We start from the raw sequence: 25,355 nt of genomic DNA on the forward strand, positions 1-25,355 counted from the left end.
GCCAAAAAGATTTACTGTCAGCTGCTTCTGTGCGTGTGTGTGTGTGTGTGTGTGTGTGTGTGTGTGTGTGTGTGTCACAGATGTGTACTCTGCTACAGATGGGTTAAAATCGGAAGACACATTTTGTTGTACGTTGTACAATGACAAATATTTGCACATTATATAACATATAACAGACCCTGAAAGTGAATGTAAAGTAATAGCAATCATGGAAGTATCAGATGACTCGCCAACTACGGCTCAACTCTGGACAGTCAGCAATCTGTAAGAGTACAGTGTATATCTATTACACAGGCACACAATTTCCACAACACCAGCAGCCATTTTGCTCCACTCTCGTGTCCTGGTGGCTGTTTATCATCATTTTGACTCCTCTGCAGTGTGTCATCATCAGTCACTAGACAGTGTTCAACAACAACGACAACGATGACGAATTACGTGTAGCTGGATTTTTTTTTTTTTACAAAAATTAAACAATTAAAGTAATTCTATCCCATTAAACCTTTGAGCGTGGTGGTAGTACCCTGTCACTCCACACTGGACATGTAAAAGGTAAATAAATTTACTACTGATAATGTCTGCTCTACTTAAGGTAAACTGCTCTACTAACTGCATGGAACTAATTTGATAAACTGGCCTCTCTCTATTTCTATGCCTCTCATAGGAAATCTTGAGGGATAGAGTGGTCTCCAAAGTTTTTCCACCAACAAAAAAAGTTACAAATTTACAGCCCACCAGGCATGGAGGAGGACAACAATTCACAAAGGAATTGTTTGTGAACTGTGACATTGGGTTATAAGTTATGAAGTTTTTTAAGGACTAAAATAAAGTAGTCAAAAAAAAAAATTCAAAAATTATCAGCCAATATCTTGTGAAAAGCACAGGCTCTCTACGCTCTATGGTTATATGATAATTACACATAACAGCTTTCGGGCTACAGAAAAAATACTGATTTGATAGACAGTAATAACGAACAGTAGTATAAATAAAATGAAAGACATTCTTCTTCACATACAGAAACTCACACGTACCGGACAAAAGTAGGAGTTCTCAGATATGTAGCAGGCCACAGAATTGTTGCAGGCAGAAGTAGCCATTACTAGCAGCAGGGCATCACGGGCCTGCTGACCCAGAGCTCCATCTCGATGGATAAATGGCACCAGCAGAGAAAAGATCAGCAGGTTAGTGGGACCCTGCTGAACTGCTCCATACCGGAACAACAGCTCCAACACTACAGGCTCCCTTGCCATGGACACACACACCTAAAGACACGTTTACACACATACACATCATCAAAATACTTAAAATAAGTCTATTTGTTCTTTATTTTTTGTGCCACTTTTTAAACATTTAACAAACTTTTAAAAGAACTAAATTACTGTGCAAAAGCGGCTCTTTTTATTATAATCATTTAAAATAATTTGCCTTGTCAATAAGCATAGTGCTTATATAAAATTAAATGTAATTAGTGTTAATACAAAACCATGAACAATATATACTTTTTTTTAAATTAGTAGACGTTGTTAGTTAATGTGAAAGACCATGTTTGTTTCCAGATGTTCTCCTTCATCTTATGGATTTGTTATTTCTAGTAGTATATGAAGTATTTATTACCCAGTAAAACAAGGTATTGAATGATATTCAGCCTACATTTTACATATTGGCAAATGTCCTGTAGCTGCTTACGTTCAATGACATTTTATGACCTTGAATCTACATAACACATATTCTATGTATAAATGTTTAAAATTATCATCCCTATTGATTTGTTAAATCAAAAGCACACTTGATTTAACATAATGAAGTATTTGTTAACTGGTAAAACTAGGTATTGCACGATAACTTCAGATAATAATGGACTGCCTAGAGGAGAGATTTGGAAAGGGTTAAACAACACATTCACACAGAATATCACTACGTGCTATAATAATGTTATTTGTTTTATACTAAATTTATTTTTTGTTCATTCATTGAGCAAATAACACTTACTGCTCAGAAAAATATTTTTTTAATCTAATTTTCTCAGGTGCCTAAAACTTTTGCACAATACTGGATGTAAACAATCTCTGTTCTAGTTGATTGCCATGTTAAAAGCCTTGTTCAAAGCAGCCTATAAAATTTAGACTGAAATGCAGAGATGTGGTAAAAACTTCAGCGACTCCTTACAGATGTCACCTATTTGAATGGTAAATGAACGCAAACGAACGCACTCACCTGATTGAGTAGCAGCACAAGGCTCCCCTCCAGGTTCTGGGGACAGCCGAACTGGGGATCTACGCAGGCTCCCAACAGGGTGAGCAGTGGCTGTAACACGGCACTGTGCTGTAGCAAAGGCTGATGAGATTGGCCGATCAGCATCTCAAACAGCTTCAATAGTGCCATCTGGCTGTCAGGATCCAGCCCTCGTCGCACATGCCACTGCACCAGCCGCTCCAGAATGTTTTCAGACACCACCAACTTCAGAATGGGGCCCATTGCTGATGGAAAGAGTTTGAGCCCACATTTTACATATAAGCAGAAGTCATGTAGCTGCTTACAGTCAATAACATTGACCTTGAGTCTACAACACATATTCTATATTTAAATGTTTAAAATGATCATCCCCATGCTAAAATAAAGACATACAGAAAATATACTGGTTTAAAAATCTTTAATAAAAACTGCCCAACTGAAATAAAGCTACATACATAAATCTGACACAAGATTCAAACTGCTGACCGGTAAAGTGAGCATGACTGGTTACAATAACACTTGTCATATGCATGGGATATATGAGGCAGCAAGTGAACAGACAGTCCTTGATGCTGATATGTTAGAAGTGTTAAAATTGTGCAAGCATAATTATACAACAGTTAATTCCGTCCCTGCGATGTGATTCGCAGAGAGATGTTCCAGGAGTGCCAATATTACATGACAAAGGCACCCTGACCAAAGCTCTTCAGGTATCACTCCTCAAAATACATGTAACCTAGCGAAGACACCTGCACCTACAAGACAGCACTCTTCCTGGGCTTTTTCACCCAATGGGGAATCAGTTCATTTTCCGTTCGCGTACCTTATTTTAAGCAGAGTAAAGACTTATGGCGCAGTGGACCGTTATCTACTTTCTGATTTGTAAACAAAAGAAAATCAGAAATACAAGTAAATTGCTTTTTCTATTTGGTTTCTGTGACTGTGTTTAACTCGAGTCAAGGCGTGCCTGTTTTCTCCGCAGCACCAGCTCAGCAGCATGGCTCTGAAATGCAATACTCCAAAATACTCACTTTTAACTTAAACAGAGAGAACTTGGCATCATTTAGAGTACGGTGTATATATATATATATATATATACACACACATATATATATATGTATATATATATATATATATATATATATATATATATATATATATATATATATATATATATATATATATATATATATATATATATATATAATATCTCTACAGAAGTAGAGATAAACACTTCAAGTCAATAAAATGTTGTGTTTTAACTATATATATATATATTATATATATATAGATCTCACAACGATCTGAATCCGCTGTAAACATTAGTTAAACCACAACATTTTATTGACTTGAAGTGTTTATCTCTACTTCTGTCCTGATTTAGACAGAGGTCAGCACTGAATAATGTTTCTCAACAAATCTGGCGTGAACGCGGACCGGCTCATTGGAGAGAAGTTTAAAAATCTTGGACGGTTCCAACATCGCACAAGTTAAACATCCAGAGTCCGTTGAGAACACAAAAAAGGAATGTGTGACAAATGAAACTATTCTATATAAAAAGTTTATTTTATTTTAAAACCTAATAATAAACGGCAATAACAAGCTGTGTTATAATCTCAATTATATACTCGAGGTTTGTGCAATAACATGAGATATTGGCAGTGGTGTGCTGCCAGTGCCAATATCTCATGTTACAGTACTCCTCCTTGTCTATTATTGCTTGACTTGGCACTGGTCAAATTGTGATGGTCCTAATATCTTGATCAGGACATCTAAAAAGGCACCCAACAACACCTGCTTTTTGTAAATGCTCTGACCAAAACATTAAGAATATCACAATTTGCACCTTGTCAAAATTGTTAAGGTCTTTAGGCTCGCTCATTTTTGCTGTATGTAAACCCATTAGTTTCAAGAACTCACAGTTCATTTGCTACTAAAGATATCCCACAGCATGACAGGCGCCACTGTACCCAGATCATCAATGTTTTTCACCTCACCTGCCAGTAATTTTTATATTAGCTGACTGATATAGAGGCCATTACTTGGACTAATATTAGGCTTAGATTTGGACTATATAGCATTTTTATTGGAGACTTTCCCTTGAAGGGAAAAGGGACCAGGCTTAATTCTTTACCAGGAAGCTGACCCATACTGTTTAATGCATGTAAGAGGCTGGTTGGCTTACAAAATGGTGTCTGCCAACTTGATATCAGAAAAATAATGTAGTTATTTTAAACCTGGTGGATCACTGTCGCCCCCTGCTGGTCTCTCCTCTGCTAGTAAACACAGCATCTGGTCAGTGTGGTTTCTCACTGCGGTCAGATCATCTGCTCCTCCAGCCCCAGAGTCTCTCTGCTCCAACACCCAAGACACCTGTGTGAGAGGGAAAAAAAAAAAAAGACAGAGACAGAATTTTTTAGCAACAATACACATTGAAGACTGTATTCATGTTCAAGTCAAGTTTGAAACTTGGAAGAGACATAAATAAAAGACTACATCTGTTATACATGAGATTGTGATGTTTGTGGCTTTTTTCTGCTCAGCCAACTAGTAGATTCAGGAGATTTAACTTAGAATCTGTGTTCAATTGCATAATATAAATAGTGTGTGTTACTTTAGCTAAAATTTAGAGCTTTAAATTTAGACATTAAGCACTGAAATGAAAATTACCTCCAAGTACAACTTGCCTTTATTGCAATCAGCTATTTATCATACCTCTAATAAATTTGAACATTTGACAAGAAAAAGTTTTAATTTAATTTCTGACAGGCTTTCTCTCCTCCCTATTCACTCTAGGACAATCCAGTTCTGACAAATTCTCTTTGATACAGTATAGAAACTGGCAGTAATCCAGCTAGTCTCCAGCCAGAGCCCAACACATAGACACACAGGCATTGATCTGTAGTTGTTCAAATCCTGTGTGAGGAAGTATTGATTTTACTCTTTGCTGGCAAACTCACAGCAGTCAGCACTCTAGTCAGGGACTTTGTGTGTGTGTTTGCTTTTGTGTGTGTATGTGTTCTCACCTGTCTCCAGTGATTCTCAAATACCATCAAACATGTCTCTGGATCAGCAGTACAGGGGCTGGAAAGGTCTGCGTTCCTATCGCTTCGTCCACCAGAACTGCGGGGAGTTATGCGGCTTAACCAACTCATTTTTTTTTTGTTGGAGCCAAAAGTTACAAAAGGAAAGAGGGAAGGTTAGAAACAGGGAAGAGGAGGAGAAGGAGGAGAAGGAAAAGAAGGAAGAGAAGGAAAAGAGGGGGAAAGAGGGGAAGGAAGGGTATCCTTGGGACAGAAAAGAAACCAAGATAGAGATGGCGTGTACAGGTGTGCTGGAGAGGAAAGATAAAAACATCAAAAGGATGGAATCGTGCTGGTTCCTGCAGTGATAGTCAGGGTCGTCACGGTTACAAGACAGTCAAGGATGTGGGATTAAGGCTGGTCATCAATGTCATCCAGTCTGCAACCAGCACCACCCCATAACGCAACACACAAACAAACACACCTGAAAAGAGAGTGAGAGAAAAGAAGAGAAAGATACAGAGATATTTAGCAACAATACATACTGTACACCTGCAACGTAACAAAAGTAGGCTAAGTCAGTAAAATAAGTAGAGAAGAACACACAAAAAAAACAAACAACCCAGCGTCCACCCTCTCTGCTGATCAAAGCCTTTCTGCTGCCCTCTACCCCTTCATCTTCCACAGGCACTCTCATTGAAATATGACTGATACCCCAATTTCCTCTTATTCAATCCTCCCTTTCAGCTCTTACTAAAAGACTCTCTACATCTCTACACATATCCCTCCCTCTGTGCATTATTTTAATACAAAAATTACTTGTGGCTTTGCTTCACAAATATTTACTAAAATAGCAGCTTACTTCAATATATATAAGTTTTTTGCAGTGTTTTTTTTTTTTTTTTGTTTAGTTTACTATTGTTTCTAACCCAGTACTCTACCCTTTTAAATGCCAAACGTGTTGGGGGGTGGAACCTTCACCCTGATTGGCTGTATGGCTGTTAAGCGAGACAACCTCCCTCAGACCCCTCCTGTATTTAAATGGTCTTGGTGGGAGAAAGGCAGCTAGTGAAATCTTTGAAAACATATTTATTGTCTTGATTATTGTTTGTTGAGCCGTTGTCTCTTGCGTTGCATGGGTCTGTTAGGCGCTGAAATCCAAATGCGCTCTGCTGAAATATGGGTCTGTGTTTGTCCCTGCTCCTCGGTTGTGCATCGCCATTACTTGGCCAACGCCATTCCTCATATTGCTGTTGTTTTGGCTTTCTCGGCTTATTAGCGTGTAGGCTTATTATGGTAACCCTCGTGGGGTCTGGGACATTTATGAACCTCTGGTACCTCAGGAAACAAGAATTGTATCATTTTCAGAATTTTGGTATCGACTTAGTACTGAAGTATCAGTTATTGTGACATCTCTACTCCTGACAAAGAAAATCTCTTGCTGTGTGTTGCATGTGTGAAAATACCACTCCGGACCCGATATTCCTGAGTTTCTTTAGAAATTCATTCAGAGGTATAAGATTAACTTACAGTCAATAGAAAATGGGCATAAAATGTTGTGGCTCCCATTGTGGTTTGATTTTGTTTGAAACAGGGAAAGAAATTGCCTCTAAATAAAATTTGGTTCTCTGTACTACAACCCCTGGTAAAGTTTGGCATTACTACTCTTGGAGAATGTTCTTTCAATTGTTTTATTAATTAATATTATTTTAATTTATTTTTGCTATATATATATATATATATATATATATATATACTCCAAGAGTGGTGATTCCATAATTTTTTCAAGTGGTTATATTGTATCAGAAAAGAGTAGTGTTAGAACAGCCCAGGAGCCTCTCCACTGCCACACCAACTAGATTACATTTAAATAAATCATTACTTAAAATATATGGAAATGTCTCACTTGACTAGATATTTTATTTTCAAAATTGTTTTTTTTTTGGAAATATATCATCCATGTATTCAAAGCTTACAAATGCTCAGTTTACAGTCAACAATGGAATGCCCTTCCCTGTGTTTGGTAGCCTTTTTGCGAGAATCATTAGACTAAAGCTGGTGACGAGGCAGCATCAGTCAGATGGACATTTTCTACCTTACCATGCAACTGGTTAAATAGTTCCTACATTCACACATGCATATTAATTTTTTAATAATCCTGAACTGTAATTTAACAGTATTTAAAAACAAATATGTGCTTTCATGACATTCATTTCAAGAGAATCACAATCAAATCGTTGCGAGGTCAGATATTCAAATTTTTCTCAGTCCTCAAGCAAAATTTCACTAATTCAGCACAGGGTTACGAATATCTTGGCATAACTCAAAGGTGGCTGGCTGGCCAATAGAGGGTGCTAAGTATTTCATGATTATAGATATTTTCTTTAATCATGAAATACTTATTTGATATATGAGTGTTACAAATGTAAAACTGTGTGTGATATATAAAATATACCGAGAATAGGGAGCTTCCTTTTCACTTATGTTTATACTTGCCGATGTTTCTATTGGTTGCTCTGCTGCATAAAGCAAAGTTTTGGGTGCCTGCTCTGGGCTAGGTCAATGTAAGAGCACAGCCAATCAAAAAGAGAGAATGAGAGAAAATACACACATGGTGTGTTGCAGGCGCCCCAAAGATTCCAGCAGTGTCCAAATCCATTAATTAATTTTGGTGAAGAAAATACAGGTTAAAGAGTTTGGTCTGTCAGCACAAATACATGCAGAGCCCTGTTTTCTTTGTACAGAAATACAGTATGATCCAGCAATATATGGCTCTTTAGAAATACTTAATATAGTAATATCTTGACTCAAGCTCGTATCTCAATTTGCTCATATATCAAATTAAATTTCCCCATTAAAATGAACTGAAATGCTATTAATCCATACCAGCTGCCCAAAAACCACACCAATTTTTTTGTTCGTTTTTGTTTTTAAATAAGAAAAATGCACTTATAATAAATAATGTATAAAAATAATAATACATCATAAAAGAGAATTCAAAGATAGAAACTGGTTCTATTAAGTGTATTTACCTTGAAGTTCAGACGAAGATGCTGGGGGAGGTGGAGGAGATTGGAGGAGGTGTTTTGGGGCGTTTTTCATTTCATGCTCTATCGCTTAACAAACTTACTTGCTACACACTTGATGCTACAATGCTACAAAAAAAAGCGATGCAACAGAGATGCTTGCATGGCAAGATAACCAAGTGAACTGAACGCTTGCTGGGCTACCTATTGGTGGGTGGCGGGTGGTGTAAGCTCGCTCGCTCGCTCGCTCATAACTCAGATCTCGGCTAGTATCACAAAGCAAAAAAACTTGATTCACTCGTAAGTCAAGGTTTCACTGTAATATCTAATTAGTGTTTTTTTCTAATGCATCTCTATGTTTCTGAACCAGTCTTTAATGTAATGATTTATATTATGCAATGCACCTTGTATCTGAGTACATTACAGCAGCAATTTAAGATCCTTTTAATAACTGTTAGTCGGCTGATGTGTTTCAAATAACAATTAAAATGACTGATTTTAACATGACTGAGTCCTGCTGTAGGTGTTAAATTGTATTAGGGTTTGTATCAAAACTGACAATGTGGCACAAACAGCCCCATCTAAGATACATTTCACCAGCTGCCACGTGCGTTACTAAAGGTGGTTGCTTTCAAATGCAGCGTCAATAATTTATTCCAGTCAAATAACTCTCTATAATCATATCAGACCCATCCTTTTTATTTGTAGCTTTTTAAATGAAAAAATCATGTTTCTGACTTATGAACAAAACATAAAACTAGAAGCTGGGAGCAGAAAACACATGAATCTTTTTTTTTTATAGTTCTGTGAAGGAACATAGTTTTCTGAGCACCCCACCCTGCCACTCCAAAAACTTCCTGGAACGCCTCATGAAAACACAGCTCATTTCCCAAACAGCATTTGCTAACCCCAAAGAGGAGGGTAAAGAATTCCACTGATATTATATCATCAAGCTTATAGTACCACAGAATGCTGGACCAAGGGTCAACATATAAGAAATCCCATCTCATATGGCATGACTTCACTACAACTGGCATTATCACTGAAAACGTCAAAGTAAATGTTGTTTGGTGGATGAAACAATTATTTTGGCCACAACATGGCCTAAGCTTGTACTGTGTGCTGTCCTGCAGTGTCTCTACTGAGAGTCAAGCATGTCAAAATAGTATGGAGCTTTCCTGGAAGAACTGTCTAAACTTCTGAAAACGTCCACACAGGGAAAAGTCATGATGGGACTAGCTAGAGGAAAAGAAAATAAAGAAAGAGACCAGTACCCAAAGCCCACACGCTGTGCCACTTCAAAGTGCTATCCAGACAAGGTTATTTTTCCACATAGTAGTGTAATTTTGTGTAATGTTAAGACATCTGTAATATTTATTCATACAGGAGAAGTAGTCTAGATTTCCTTTATAGGGATGGCAGATATATTTAGGCCTTAGAATCCAAGAGATTTCATACAAAATATATTGTCCTGCTTACATTTGTGCCCAACTGATATGAAATTTTGACACTCATAGATCTTAAGACACCAATTAATGATAAAATAAGCAAATGTAAATTTTAAATGTAAATAAACAGATTTCAGTATTATTTGTTAAACCAATTTAATAGATTTCATAATTACAGGATATGTAATGTTATCCAGTTTGTTCATAGCAGAATTTTTCACTGTAAAGAGGAGACAGAGAAAATTACATAATAGGAGTTATACTTAGAATTAAGCAATCAGGAGTTTTGTGTAATAGTGTAGTTATTAATAAATAATTTTTGTTTGATTAAAAAATTTATTGTTAATTTCTGGAACTGTCCATCTTTTATTTAGCATTTCCCACATTACACCACCAATAATTTGAATTTCCCTCTGGGATCAATACATTGGTATTATAAATATCTATAAATTAGTAACATGAGATGCATGTTGATATGCATTTGCACAGTGTTGTGCATATTTGGCAAGACCTTAGGCTGGGAGGTTCTGCACTTGGGAGTGTTTATTTATTGGCCGTGTTTATTTAAGAGCAGCAGTCTGATCTATGTCATCAGATCCAATACATAATTTGTGAGCGGAGATAATAATTTCGTTTTAGGAAAAATCATGTCAGGCAACAAACAGTGTTCTCACAAACGAGAAAACATTTCCCGGTAGGAAAACACATTGATGGAAGAAAAACCAACCTTGTATGAGTACAGTCAAAACAGTGCGGCATACTCGCTGCTCTCGGGTTCTCCCTGTAGCCTGCTTTGCTTGGGTTGCCTTCTCTTATTGTGAAATAATTCCAGATCACCAATATTTTGGGTTGTCTGCTCAAGGTATCAGATGTTAGTATCAGAGTCTCGATTGCGATGACACGTACAGGCAAATACATAGTGCCAGTATTGGTATTCATGCATCTCTACTCTTAATTATTACAAATCTATTTGTAGTGTAGTGATAATCTAAATAAGCTGCACTATATTTAAAACCACACCACTGTGGAGATTCGCAGTATTTCAAACATTATTTTATATGACAAGCAGAAAATTGTCATTTTTAATGGTTTCTCAACTGTTTTTACATTGGTTGTCTCAATATCATCGGCATGGAAGCAATCAGAATCAAAGGATTATATATTTTTCATATACAAACTACAGAACAAGTCCAGAGAAATAGGTCCAGACATTTTCTAGAGCTGTCCTTTCACACATGTAGTGTACACCCAAAGAGTTTCGGAATCAGACACATTCTCCCAGCTGGAAATGTCCTGCATGCTTTAGGCATGGGGCAGCACTTGTGAAGTGGCCTGCAACTCTGGAACATTACAGGCTCTATTCACATAAGTGCTCACTTAGATATTACCAGGACTGTGTACTAAAATGCTAGCAGAATAAAGTCTGCATAATGTCCAGTAAAAATGTTACAGACCACTCTTGCCCCAGAATTATATATATCATTCTCATATGTGTATATATGGGTGTCCGAAATAATACACTTCACAATGCCAAATAGATTCCAATCAGTCAAACTGAATAAATGACTTTAATACAGATTTTTGGAAATCCTAGTTCTATTTCATCTAACTACAAACATAACCAAATTATAACAGTAAAAACTTGTCTAAACAAAAAAATAAATAAATAAAAAAATCAGCCAAGTTTAAATCATCACCATATAACCTGGCAGACAACACGTGTTGTTAATGGAGTCAAAAGGTGACAATAAGCACCAGTGTTCTGCACAAAATGCAGAGTCATACTCAACAAAGTGCACCTCAACAAAGCACTTGAATTTCTGTTTTAGGTTATAACTGCCTATTACTGAGCTCATCATGAGTAGTAACTGAGCTTAACAGCCTTTCAGGAAGCTGATGACTTTTCTTGAAATTTGCCTTTAACAAAAAAACAGATTTGGGGTCTAAACATGAGAGGAATGTTACATCAACACTTGGTCTAATCTATAGCTGTAGCTGGTCACCTGACTAAAGAAAATAAAGGTATCCAAGATATTTGGTAAATCTGCCACGTCAGAACAAATAGTAGATATTTCCTGTTATACTTCACCCTCATTCATCAGTCTCTAAATTTCAGACTGTGCTGTTGCAAAAAATATTTAAAAACGCTGTTTTTTCCTGATTTAGTCACTGGCACCAATTCAGGAGGGGGAAATGTCATTGGCTAGCTCAGCCCACTACAAGGAGAATGACAAGGATTAAAACTGTTACCTCTGCTAAAAATACAATATCCAATACCCGTTTGAGGAAAATGTTGAATGAGCAGGAACACAAAAGAAAGATACTGAAAAAATTGTCTGAGGGAATATGGGCTCTAAGATTCAGGTGCCCTTAATCCCTAGTTAGTAATCTCTAACACACCAAATGGATAAACAACCAGTGTTTAAAACTTGATTTCATTTGGTGTTTAAACAAAGTGTTTAAATAAACACTACGTAACATTTTATCTTTAAATGATTCCATTGACCTGTAATGGGGAGAATAGAGTTGCTCTCATTGCTACCCTGGGATCAGCATAGCTGATACTGCACTATGCAGATTCTGGAGTAAGGCAGAAAACACTCCCCTCTCTCTCACTCCCCACTTTGTGTTCCTTTAAGCCACACTGTAAAAACACTGATTACAAATTATTTCAAGTTAATAGCAGCACTTAAGTTTTCCCAACCTTTTAAATCATGTTATCCATATTTACTCATTAAGCAGACATGAAAATATGTGCTGAACTGAAATGTTGATTTAGTTCCTTTGCATCAGTCTGCAACTGGGTATGTGCAGAAACTTCTTCCATGGGGCATCAAACAATTTTTTCTCATTTGTCAAACCCGCAAGTCACTGTGACCTTAAAGGAACTGCATTTCTCAGAAGGTATACAATATTTGTTAAGGTTCTGCAAATCTGTATTATTAACTCATTTTAAGCAATTTTGACATTCTTTGCCAATATATATGGTCACTGTGATGCTAGGTGTGATGCTTTCTAAATATTTCCTGCATGGCCTTTACCTAACTTTTCTGATAATAACATTACCTTATTAAACAAAACACATGCTATAAGCATTACAAAATCAATATGTGATCGTTGTTTTTAAAACAAAATATGGTCAAATTGTTTAGTTTGTTTACTATGAGCAGTAAGTTTAAGTATGTTGATATGTGCCTGTCGATGCTAATAAATGTATCTAGATAGTGAAGTAGTTTCACCTGCTTGCTGGAAATTCAATTAGATTCTTCATCTGTACATTAAACATAGTAAAATTTTGTATCAAAATAATACATTTTTCAAATGGGGAGTTCTAGACTCTTATTTTAAAAAAGTTCACAAGTTCATAATTTTTGTTTTTGCATTTGAAAAGCATGTAAGTAAAAAATAATTCTGAAGCATTGATATTAACTATTATTTTAAAACGTGGTAGCAAAATGATTATTAAATATATGTTAGATGTGCAATGTAATATTTGGAAATTTGGTTTTGAAGAATTCTTTTTTGAAAATATTTGCCTGCAGAGTAACATTTTAATTGTGGTTGAGCTCAAGAGCCACAGTGGATTGATTTGCAAGCATGTTAAAAAGTTTTTGTTTGTTTGTTTGTTTACAGAAATAATGCATGAATCATTAAATTATAGAATAGCATATATAATTGCTAAAATGAACACCAACTTTTTCTTTCTCAATGATAACTACTGATAACTAGCATAACTACTGTATAGAAAACTGTGTTTCATCACCATGCCAGAACAAAAACAACAAATTAGGCATGATCTTTTGTGCATCGTAAGAAAGTGGGCAGAGTTTTATGATATTTAAAATGTTTTCAATCCATAATTTTTTTATGTTTCAAACAAGCCTTCTTTTGCTCACTCACTCTGAGCTTCCCTCTTTCACTCTGTGCTTATTTTGCTTGCTTCCTCCTTGCTCCTGTTATTCATTCAATTCTGATGATGTCTTGTAGGAGGGTTTTAAAGAACCTAGTCCCCATTGGCTCTTGAAATTTAAAATAAAACCCCTAATGCCTTTCTTGTTTAGGCAATAGAATAACCCTCCTTAGAGTAGCGTAGATCATGCAACACCAAAGATGCAATTATGAACAAAAGTTAACTATTTGAACTCATCTACACTTATTTTGATTTTAGAATATTACATCTATATCATAATGTATATTTGAAACTGTTTTGGAAAAATATTTCCACAGTTTTGCTTTGGATGTCAACTTGCCACAAACATAAAAAGACAACCAAACTGAGCTGAGAATCTCAGCTGATAATGTGTCATATTCAGTCTAAGAACTTTTTTGTTTTGACTCACTTTGTTGCCTTTTACCACATCACAGTCATTTTGAAATTTAAATTATGCAGATAATTATCAACAAACAAACTGATTTCCATGAACATGTGAGGAGAGGAAATGTACAAGTCTTACCTCTATCACTGTGTAGTTTACAAATCTAAGGCTTCATATTTCTCAAGACTGTGAGGGAGAGAGGCTCTTGCAGACAACGTAGATTTCAAGGATTGTCTCTTAAGGAAAAATCCTCTCAACGTTTACACCTGGCAAGTAGAGAAATATATGACCACTTTCTAGAAGTAAAAAATAAGTCAAGATGTAACAAGCCGGTTACAGAATGGTTTAAAGCTGAAATTGGTTACAATGTCTCAGGAATATCATACATATTAGCTAAATGTTAGAAACTATGGCAAATCCAGTTTAATGTCTTAATGTAAGTTCATACCTGCCAAAAAAGGAGGAAAAAAAAATCTTGTTCCGGTCTGATTACTAATGCAATTAGACAAATATTATTACATGTGAGAGAATATGCTGTTGCAACTATAAAGATCCAATTGTGTAATTACAAAAGGCAAAACTGAAACTGACACACATGTAATTACATAAGCATTACTATTGTAAACTACGGTTGGATATAACCTCTTAACACTCCAGGTATTTTTTTCCATTTTTCACCTGAAATTACATACTCGAATCTTGAGGCAGTGAATAAACTAGAAGCATTTTTATGAAGTAATGTTACTGAAAAGCCTTCAGAATTTTTATAAATATTGAAATAAATCTTTAGTGGTCAAAATATGATCAAAACAACAAAATATTTCAGGCACTTTTCTAAATTTAATTTGGAATCTTCTTTGAAATCTTCAAAAGACCCCAACCTCTCCATAAGGAAAATGATTAATTTTACTGCAGAAATAAAAATTTTATTATTGAAGCTTAATGGCCACATTTTACCTTCCTTGACTAGTCTCTTGCACCTCTCCAAATGGCTTTTTACCCTCACTAAACAGGACAAAAAGTTCTGACTCACCTCAATTTATTCTGATATTTAGTTTTGTTTCTAACTCAGTACTCTTCCCCTTTAAAGCCAGACACGTTGGAAGGAGGGAGTTTTCCCTGATTGGCTGTAGAGTGAGGCCGCCTCCCTCAATCCCCTGCTGTGTATAAATGGTCTTAGTAGGGAAATGGTAGACAGTGAAAGGGATCTAAGCATTGAAAACTTATTTATTGATATGTTTGTTGTTTATTTTGATTGCTGTTGCCATATAAAAATCTCTGTGTCATAACTCGCACATCTCTTAGGCGCCGAAGCATGGTTGCTTCCTTGACTCCTTGGTTGAGCATCGCCCCAATTGGTCTACAGACTTGATGGACGTGTCGATAAACCTGAGAGCCCAAGCTACACGGCCAAATTGGAGATCCATATATATATTTTTATTTGTTGAACTTCATTTTGAACTTTTTTTTCTTCTTTTTGCAAGTGCCCTTTACACAAACAAAGTCTCAAATTTGGTCTTGTTTTGAAGGGGACAATCTAAGTAAGCGCTGGTATCCTTTGTGTGTGTTTGTGGGTGGTGCCACAGTTTTTTTTGTTTGTTTGTTTTTTGCAAGGAAGAGATGTGTATGTATGGATAACAAATTCTTTTGGTTTTAATTCAGTAGTCGTACATTTTAGAGTAGTGACTTACATTATCTGTGTCCCGAGATTCTGCCCATTTGACTGACGTTTAATATGTACACAGTACGTAAACAATTTATTAGAACTGCAGCAGAATGTACTAATTCATCAATATTTACATTGTTGTTGGATATGTTGTTCATGTGTAACTACAGTTATTAGAGACACTTAATAGGTTTATTTTATGTTTTGTTTTAACATTTAACATTGTGCTCACGTTAAAGTTATATTTGGATCATTTTTAAATGATATTGAACCCGTGAAGGTATTATATGTTCAACTGTTTAATTGCTGTTACATTGTTAAAGCTACATCATATTAGGAATCTCAAAGGGCAAAAATAAGTGTCAATCTTGCTAGCAACTACCAAAAACTATATTCATCATAAAATAAAGTGTGAAATTTTTGCCGTTATCACCACTGGCTCTATTTTGCTTCACAAATTGAAGATATACAGTGAACAGAGTAAGTTTGATAGTATCCTGCACAAAGCCATTATTAAATGCTAAATCAGACTGGAGTCTCTGCAAATTTGTCTTTATAATGACTACAGTTATGCACATCAGAACATTAAGATCTTTCAGTTACAAACAGATTTTTTTCATTGAAAATTACCTCCACAGAAAGAAAACATTCTTGTATCACAAGTCAAGCTCATTAATGTGCATATTTCTTTCAAATCAAACACACACACCACCAAAGCCAACAGACAGAATAAACAGAGCTAAAATCGTGATGACCTTTTTTACAAATTAGGTAAAGAAAACATTTTCAGCAGATGGAAATCTCATAATAAACAAGTTAGAAAAGGTTCTAACTTACATAAATAACATATTTTGAAATTAATCCCAATTATCGTATGTGCTGAGTCATGTGTTGATAATCTTCATGTACACAGCTTCACAGCGCAATGTTTACACAAAGTTTATAAACTGTTTAAACATTACAGAAAAATTAAAGAATATTAACTTTATTAAGTCACACAGTAGGTATGACGCCATGAAGATATGGGCATGTTTTGCTTAAACAAATTCTTTTTATAATAGGTTGTAGGACAAGCCTTTATTTTTTAGCATTTGTACATTTCTGTATGTCATATCTTATCTTTGAAGTACATTTGGTGTAGTTCATTTATATTTCTATCAAAGATTTACTGCTGGTTCCTGGATGATTTCTAGAGGAACACTAAGTAACATGTCTACAGTAGAACTGAGTATAGTTGCGATTTCTTGACAGGCATTTGCTATCACTGTTCTATCAGTCATGTATGTGTTTGTATGAGCGAACCTATTTCGTGAGCGATTCCACAAAGTGATCCGCCATGACAGTTGGCTTGTCAACTGGACTCTCACTGTAGCACCCCTTGTGGCAACGCTCAACACCCCTGGCAGGGGTGACACCATGATCTCAAAGGCAGTTCACCTAAGGCTTAGCCATTGCACTCCAGCTGTGCTGACCCTTGCGAATTCCCCAAAAGTGGGAATCTTGTCTGCATCATTTCTGGTAGTGGGGGACTGCGTTTGCGCTCTTCCCTGACCATATTTTTTCAAGGCAGCCTTGGCCTAATGGTTAGAGGACCGGATTTAGCACCGGAAGGTCGCCAGTTCGATCCCCAGGACCGGCAGGAACATCCATGGCTGAAATGCCCTTTGAGCAAGGCACTGAACCCCCAAATGCTCCCTGGATGCCAGGAATGGCTGGCTGCTCTGGGTGTGTGTTCACAGCCCCTAGTGCACTAGTGTGTGTTTGTGTGTTCACTGCCACTCGGCAGCTCGGGCTTGCGCCATGACATTTAAAAAAAAACAAAACTATGCCTGAAAGCCCATCTGCGTAGCTCTAAGGATCTGCATTTGTGTCCTTGCGTGAAGTATGTTTTGGGCCTAAGGCTCAGTGCAGCTCGACAGTATACCCTACCACACACCCACACTTGCCCCATGGTATACCGCGATAAAATTGAGACCTTATGTTGGAATGAAAAATGTGGATACCGCACATCCCCATGTTTCAGTAATAAATTCAGATGCTGAATTTCCTTTGTTTTTATATAACAAGGGCTGCTGTACTCTGGTTGTTGAGAGTATCTTTCTGTTGTTTAACCTGCTGTGTGTTTGTGTGTGTGTGTGTGTGTGTGTGTGTGTGTGTGTTTTCAGCTTTGTACCTAAAAGCACCTCCATGAAGCTCTGCTTAACCATGCATACACTGCTCCATGTATACATTAGCGGCACCGTGTATGCATGAGTTGGCGAGCGAGGCTAGTGAGCAAATGGTCTTTAGATTGGGATATTAAACCGGCCGTCGGATGCAGATTTTCTGAACAACACACAACCCGAATCTCTAAAATTGGTATTCGGGACATCCCTAGTTGTTAGACTACAAAATACACAGGTAACATTGTGTATCGAGTTATACACAGATAACATTAATTGAAGACTATATACACGCAAACTCTATATACACACATACACACTCACTCACACAGACATTTCCACGTCTCCCATTAAATCCAGCTACATCAATTCAGAACCTTATTTCATGGAGATTTTTCAGGATCATGCTTCAAACGAAGGGCGATGAATATCTTGTGAATCAGCAGCAAGATGACCAAAGAAAGAAAGACACTGTATTTTCTCCTTTAAAATCTACAATAAACATTGTGTTATCTCAGTTTAATGTAGTTTCAATGCATTATGTCCATTTACTCCATAACCTGCATAAAATATTGCTAGTACTTGCCAATGTCTTGGAATTTCTAGTTCCGCCTTAAATGATGAATCTATTACATTCTAATGATTGAGACTACTGCAATAATTAAGGTGGACCTGAAAGTATCAAACAAAAAGCCGGTTACCAAAGAGAGTTAGGTGTGTGTGATAATATAGGATTGTTGAATATTTGTCAAGGCATATGAAGTCCCTATAATTTTATGTACCTATGTTCTTTTTGTATTCTGATGACATATCATACTCTTGAAAGGTTTCTTCAGTTCGTAGGGGATGATTTTAACCACTACACATTGTCACTCAGTTCCAAGGGGCAAGATAGCACTCAAAAACAAGGGGTAGGTGTTAAATAAAAAAATTGGAATTCACCCTAATTTTTTATTTTTCGTAGCATGGCGTTTGTCAGGACAGAACAGAAAGCTGACAGTCGCGGAACACAGTAAATAGTTCTTTTAATGACGTTATCCAAAAGAGTAATCACAAGGCAGGCAAAGTTCAAAAACAGGAGCAAACAGTACCTCAGAGGATGGGCAAAAACCATAGTCAAAAAACAGGCAGAGTTCAAAAACCAAAGAATACAAACAGTACCAAAAGGGACAAGGCAGGAGACGTAAACCGGGAAAACAGGCAGGAAGTAGGCAACAAGAAATCGTCAGACAGATTACAAGAGAACGCGTTGTATACTGGGGTGAACCAAAGCAATACTTGGCAGAGAACAGTTCACTGAAATGGGTTTAAATAGGGAGACAAACAGGTGTGTGTAATTAGAATTCTGGCGAGGGAGACCGGTGGGTAGTCATGTGACTGACAGGTGCATTCTGGGAATTGGAGTCATGAGATGTAGGTGTGACAGTATCCAGGGTGCCAACGGGGGTTGATAACCTAAAATACACTTCAAGGGGGTGAGGCCTGTAGTCGAGTTCACCAAGGAGTTTTGTGCTATTTCAGCCCACACCAAGTACTGGGACCAGTCTTGTGGATTCTCATGACAATACATACGTAAGAATTTTCCCAATTCCTGATTGACCCTTTCACACTGGCCATTGCTCTGGTGATGATATCCAGAGGTGAGAATAACATTTACTCCTAAATGTTCAAAGAAGGCTTTCCAGACATGTGACGTAAACTGGGGACCTCGATCGGATAAAATATCTTCGGGAATTCCATAATGACGGAAAATATGTGTATAAATAGCTTTAGCTGTATCCAGGGCCGTGGGTAATGAGGGAAACGGTATGAACTTAACTCCTCTAGAGAATCGATCAATTACTGTGAGTACTGTAGTACTTCCTTCAGATTGGGGTAAGTCCGTGACAAAATCAAGTGCGACCAGGGACGTTCTGGAACTGGTAGAGGCATTAATTTACCTGCCGGAAGAGTTTTGGGTGTCTTAGACTGGGCACAGACTGAACAAGATGCTACAAACTCATGCACATCTGCTTTTAATGTCCCCCACCAATAACGTGCTAGAATAAGCTGTGTAGTGCGTCAACCTATTTCGAAATTCAGGTGGTACATATGTTTTACCTTCAGGACAGGTTTCAGATACCCCTTTAGACCTATTTTCCTGTGCAATAAGTTCGTCTAATTCCCATCTGAGGGCAGACACTGAAACGGAAGGAGGTAGTATAAAATCTGTTGCTTCTTCACCTTTCTCCCTTAGTTCATTCTGATTTAAACGAGAGAGCGCATCAGCTTTAAGGTTACGACTACCTGGATGAAACGTGGTGGAAAACCGGAACCGAGAGAAAAACAGTGACCACCTGGCTTGCCGAGAATTCATTCGTTTTGCAGTACGGAGATATTCTAGATTCTTGTGGTCTGTTAGAACTGTGAAAGGATGTAGAGAACCCTCTAGCCAGTGCCTCCATTCCTCCAGAGCTAATTTTACCGCTAGAAGTTCTCTATCTCCGATGCCATAGTTTCGTTCAGCAGGTGATAACTTATGTGATAAAAAGATAATACCGCCCCTACACCCGTCTCCGATGCGTTGACCTCTACCACGAAGGGGAGTTCGGGATTTGGATGTTTTAATATGGGAGCAGTAGTGAAAACTGTCTTGAGACGTTCAAAAGCACCTTGGGCCTGAGCAGACCAACACAACCGATGGGGACTACCCTTCAGTAAAGCAGTAAGTGGGGCTGCAATAGAACTAAAGTTCCTAATAAATCGTCTGTAGAAATTTGCAATTCCTAAAAAGCGTTGAAAATCTTTAACGTTAGTCGGGACTGGCCAGTTCACAACCGCCTCAACCTTTCGGTCGTCCATGACTATACCCGACACACTGATAACATATCCCAAAAATGAAATGGTCTGCTGGTGGAATTCACATTTTTCCCCCTTGACATAAAGGTTATTCTCCTTTAAACGCTGAAGCACCTGACTGACTTGTTTTATGTGTGTTTGGACATCTGGGGAGTAAATCAAAATGTCACCAATGTATGCGATTACAAATTTTCCCAACATATCCCTGAAAATGTCATTAATGAACTCTTGGAACACTGATGGAGCGTTTGCCAGCCCATAGCTCATCACTAAATACTCATAGTGACCCTTGGTAGTGCTAAAAGCAGTTTTCCACTCGTCCCCCTCCTTAATTCGAACAAGATTGTAGGCACTACGAAGGTTCAACTTGGAGAAAATTGTAGCACCTCTAAGTTGCTCTAATGCGACCGGAATAAGGGGTAGGGGGTATACAAATTTTTTAGTTATATCGTTCAGGGCACGATAGTCTATACAAGGCCTTAACCCACCATCCTTCTTCTTGACAAAGAAGAACCCTGAAGCTATCGGAGACTTTGGTGGACGTATAAACCCTTGTGTTAGAGCTTCTTCTACATACTCCTCCATGACTCTCTCCTCTTCCAAATTCAAAGGATAAATACGTGATTTAGGTAAAGTGGCGCCCTCTACAAGTTCAATCACACAGTCATATGGCCTGTGTGGAGGTAATTTTGTAGCTTTAGTTTTACTGAAGACATCCAAGTATTGGGAATATACGGGAGGAATCTTCACTGATATAGTTGATTCTTGGCTCTCCACGGAAGTGGAATGTATAGAAATGTGATTAAGGGCTAAACAGTTTGTTTGACAGAAGGAGGACCATGACGTGATTTCGCGTTGACTCCATGAGATAACTGGGTTATGAGTTTCTAACCATGGTAGTCCCAAAATAATCTGAAAATCCGCCTTGGGTAATACCAGTAACAAAAGATGGATAAAGATGGATAAAGAAATTAACTGATCCAATGTTAATCCGTCATCATTTACATCTACATCTACATTTAGCCGGATCACCTTCAAAAATCTCTGGTTTACTGACAGGATAACGAGAATTCGAACTGTCAGATGCTGTAGGAGGACTGGGGTTAGGGCTAGGAGCAGGAAAACGAGCTATAAGGGCGTTCACACTCTCCAACACTTCTTTCAGTTGGAGCTGTTGACTCTGTTGTTGTTGAGCGAGAGAGTCAACAGATTGAGTCACACTAGCCAACATTTGCTGGTGTTGACCTAGCATCTGGCCCTGACTAGTTATAGCCGTTCGAACGGCATCTGTGTCCGCTGTCTGCATGTAGGCCGAGTATTCTGTCAGGACAGAACAGAAAGCTGACAGTCGCGGAACACAGTAAATAGTTCTTTTAATGACGTTATCCAAAAGAGTAATCACAAGGCAGGCAAAGTTCAAAAACAGGAGCAAACAGTACCTCAGAGGATGGGCAAAAACCGTAGTCAAAAAACAGGCAGAGTTCAAAAACCAAAGAATACAAACAGTACCAAAAGGGACAAGGCAGGAGACGTAAACCGGGAAAACAGGCAGGAAGTAGGCAACAAGAAATCGTCAGACAGATTACAAGAGAACGCGTTGTATACTGGGGTGAACCAAAGCAATACTCGGCAGAGAACAGTTCACTGAAATGGGTTTAAATAGGGAGACAAACAGGTGTGTGTAATTAGAATTCTGGCGAGGGAGACCGGTGGGTAATCATGTGACTGACGGGTGCATTCTGGGAATTGGAGTCCTGAGATGTAGGCGTGACAGCGTTACAGTCCAAACAGAACAGAGAACAAGCTGGAATTTTTTTCCCACTGATAACACAGCACATATATTTATACTGCAACTTTGTTTACGAAACAAAGTCACTTCTGAAAAGGTAAAAACAATCTAGATGTTTAATAGCATTGAAAACTGCCCTATTACCACTGTTCATTTGGTCTTTCAGGCTACTAATCTATATGCCAGAAACTACAGCTGAACTAAAACATTTGGGGCTTCAAAGTGGAGAGGTCACTGAAGTAAATAACCAGTTCCTCACACACACACAGCTGGTTAAAGCAACAAGTTCCCAAGATCCCTAAGCTGTTATTAAGAAAGAATAATGAAGAATAACAAGTTAAATAAAGACAAATATATGTAGTCCAGATTTAATTTCTCTGAAAATCATTTCTGCCCTGATGTACCAGTGAATCTTTAGCTACTCAGCCTGGTGACTATCAACCTCCTCATGGATAATAGCAGGTTACCAACCTCGTCCATAACAAATCAGTATCCAACAGTGCTCACAGTGCAATCTTCTGGGTCTCTGGCAAAAAAAAAAATTTCCTTCCTCAAGAAAGGTCACAGCAACAGTGTGGTACCTTTGCGGGGTCGCATGCCTGTCATGGAGGGTTAGGTTATTTTCTGCAAGTGGCCCAACTTGCAACAGGCTGAACAGCAGCAGGCTGTAAAAGAGCAACAGCCCAGTTCACGTCAAACAGTCACTTCCTTATGACTTGTGTTTTTTTTTTATCCAGTTCAGCAAACATCATATAATCAACTCGAGTTGCTCACAACAGCTGACCATATAATTACAGGAAATGGAAAAAAATTGTATGGAACAGGGCAAAGTCAAATAAAAAAAATAAATAAAGGTGCTTCTTGTTGCTGGTTAGCTGTTAAAGAAAGACAAAGAGAGAGCACAAAAGAGAGAGAGAGAAAGAGAGAGAGAGAGAGAGAGAGAGAGAGAGAGAGAGAGACAGACATTGTGTTTGCAGGTCACATTCTTGAGTCAGCAGCAAGCGACCAAAGTTCAGTCAGCCTGACACTAAATTGAGTTCGGCAAGACCGCACAGTTGCAAAGGCAGAAATTAGCCATTGGTTTCTTTGTGCGTTTGGGTGTATATGTCTGTGTGTCTGAAAGTTAATAACAAATGGATCTACTGTAGCCAGTATTTCAGTGTGGGTTTCTTTTTTACCATTACATCTGTGCACAAGGTTTTTTTTTTTTTTTTTTTTTTTTTTTTTTTTTTTTTTTACAAGAAGCCAAAGCCAAGAACTGCAGGGGCCTCATTTATAAAACTCTGCATGGATTCAATGTGCGTGTGCATTAAAGCCCGAAAATAGCGTGTGCCCCCCAAAAATTTCTTATTTAAAAAAATCGTGTGTACACACATCTCAACAATGTTTTCTCTTCATAAATCACAACCTTCTTCATGAACTCTGAAAACATGTTGTCGCATTATTTGTCAGTTAGCTTGGTTTTAGTAACAGCAAAAAAGCCATTATGACAGAAATGCATCAACCTCTTCCCTATTTATATAGACCTGTGATTATGTACAAGTTACAGCTGTAGCAATTACAAGCTCTTAATGATTAATTGTTTATTTATTATGAAGTTTAACTTATTAAACAAATAAATTAATCAATAAAAATGAACTTATATGGCACTTCTCAAAAAATAGTTTTAAAAGAGCTTTGCAAATAAATTTATTACAGTGAGATAAAACAAAATAGACTAAAATAATTTAAATGAAAAATCTGAATAAAATACAGAGTGAAATAAACAAGCTACAGTAAAACACTACAAAAAGTAGAATGATATACAGCAAGCAATTTAACTTTTTTTTATATTCTGCATTTTTAAAGCTATTTTAAACAAGTGTATGTTTATTTTAATTCTTCTTTAATCTTTTTTTTATCTTTATGCGTTATATGTGGGAGGATGGTTTACAAATGTACTTGCAATTCTTTATTTTACCACATGATGCCATTTTTCTCTTTCCGCAAAGTTTTATGGCAACGCATGGATCAAAATGTGCTTAAATATAAGCTCATTTTTACGCGAAAGTATTTCTTAATAAATCACAGTTTCTTTGTGAGATGTTATGTACGCACCTTTTAGACCCATTTTTGTGTGTACGCAACCTTTAAAAAATGAGGCCCCAGGTGACTGTTCATAAGGGGTTTGGTGTATCTGCGGGGTTTCCTCCATTTACCTTTAATAAGGTACAGCAGTGGGTTTTAAAGTCCAGTTTTGTTCTCTTATATTACATTACATATTTTTCTCCAGAAGAAGAGGTGAATATTTATAAGCATTCATTATAGAACTGCATAAAATAAAAGAACATAATACAAGTCCTGGAGATTAAATGGGGCATTTGAAATCAATACCATTTTAAATACACAATTAAAATAGCGTACAGTTAAGTTCCCTAATTAAAAATAAAAGATGTGACGCCACAGTTATAGTTTGTCTGACAGTGTACATTAGGGAACAGTATAATTAGGGAACTTAACTTACTTTTTTATTTACACCAACTAACTTGACTCAAAACAGCAAAGAAGGCTAAATAATTATTCTTGAAGAAGCAACCAACATTATTAGATTGAACTGATGGTGCAATGATGCATCTGTTCAGCTGTAGCAACCTGGGGGCTGCACAGTCACAGGGGTTTTGGTTGTTGAATGTGGCTTGGAGAGACTGATGCAACATCGATCTACCTTAAAATATGTTGCAAATGTGTCTTGGGGGCATTTTTTTTATATCATCACTCTCCAAAGAAATACATGTATTTCAAAGGTTGTAACAAAGCAAAGTAGATTTTAGGAGAAGAAAAAACCTTTTGGTCCATCCATCATCAATTTTTTTAAC

At 37.3% G+C, this 25,355-nt stretch overlaps 1 protein-coding gene and 1 non-coding gene across 4 annotated transcripts in view; one reads left to right on the forward strand and one right to left on the reverse strand.

The window, feature by feature from the left end:
* The window catches only part of fhip1b (FHF complex subunit HOOK interacting protein 1B), a 52,848-nt gene that overhangs the window by 19,539 nt on the left and 7,954 nt on the right, over window positions 1-25,355 (reverse strand). For 2 of the 3 annotated variants that reach the window (XM_066686242.1, XM_066686240.1), the window contains exons 2-6: window positions 14,184-14,311; window positions 5,259-5,739; window positions 4,470-4,605; window positions 2,215-2,477; window positions 1,032-1,262 (exon numbers count right to left, since the gene is read on the reverse strand). In XM_066686242.1, coding sequence (XP_066542339.1) covers window positions 1,032-1,262; window positions 2,215-2,477; window positions 4,470-4,605; window positions 5,259-5,387 — 759 coding nt within the window. In that variant the 5' untranslated portion in view covers window positions 5,388-5,739; window positions 14,184-14,311. Of the gene's footprint in view, window positions 1-1,031; window positions 1,263-2,214; window positions 2,478-4,469; window positions 4,606-5,258; window positions 5,740-8,287; window positions 9,690-14,183; window positions 14,312-25,355 lie in introns of those variants that run through there. The other variant, XM_066686241.1, reaches the window with a different exon arrangement.
* LOC136664299 (U1 spliceosomal RNA) lies at window positions 17,103-17,261 on the forward strand. Its single transcript, XR_010795109.1, has one exon. It is a non-coding gene; the product is annotated as a U1 spliceosomal RNA (small nuclear RNA).

Source organism: Hoplias malabaricus, chromosome 12 (genome assembly GCF_029633855.1).
Source record: "Hoplias malabaricus isolate fHopMal1 chromosome 12, fHopMal1.hap1, whole genome shotgun sequence".
Taxonomy (NCBI): domain Eukaryota; kingdom Metazoa; phylum Chordata; class Actinopteri; order Characiformes; family Erythrinidae; genus Hoplias; species Hoplias malabaricus.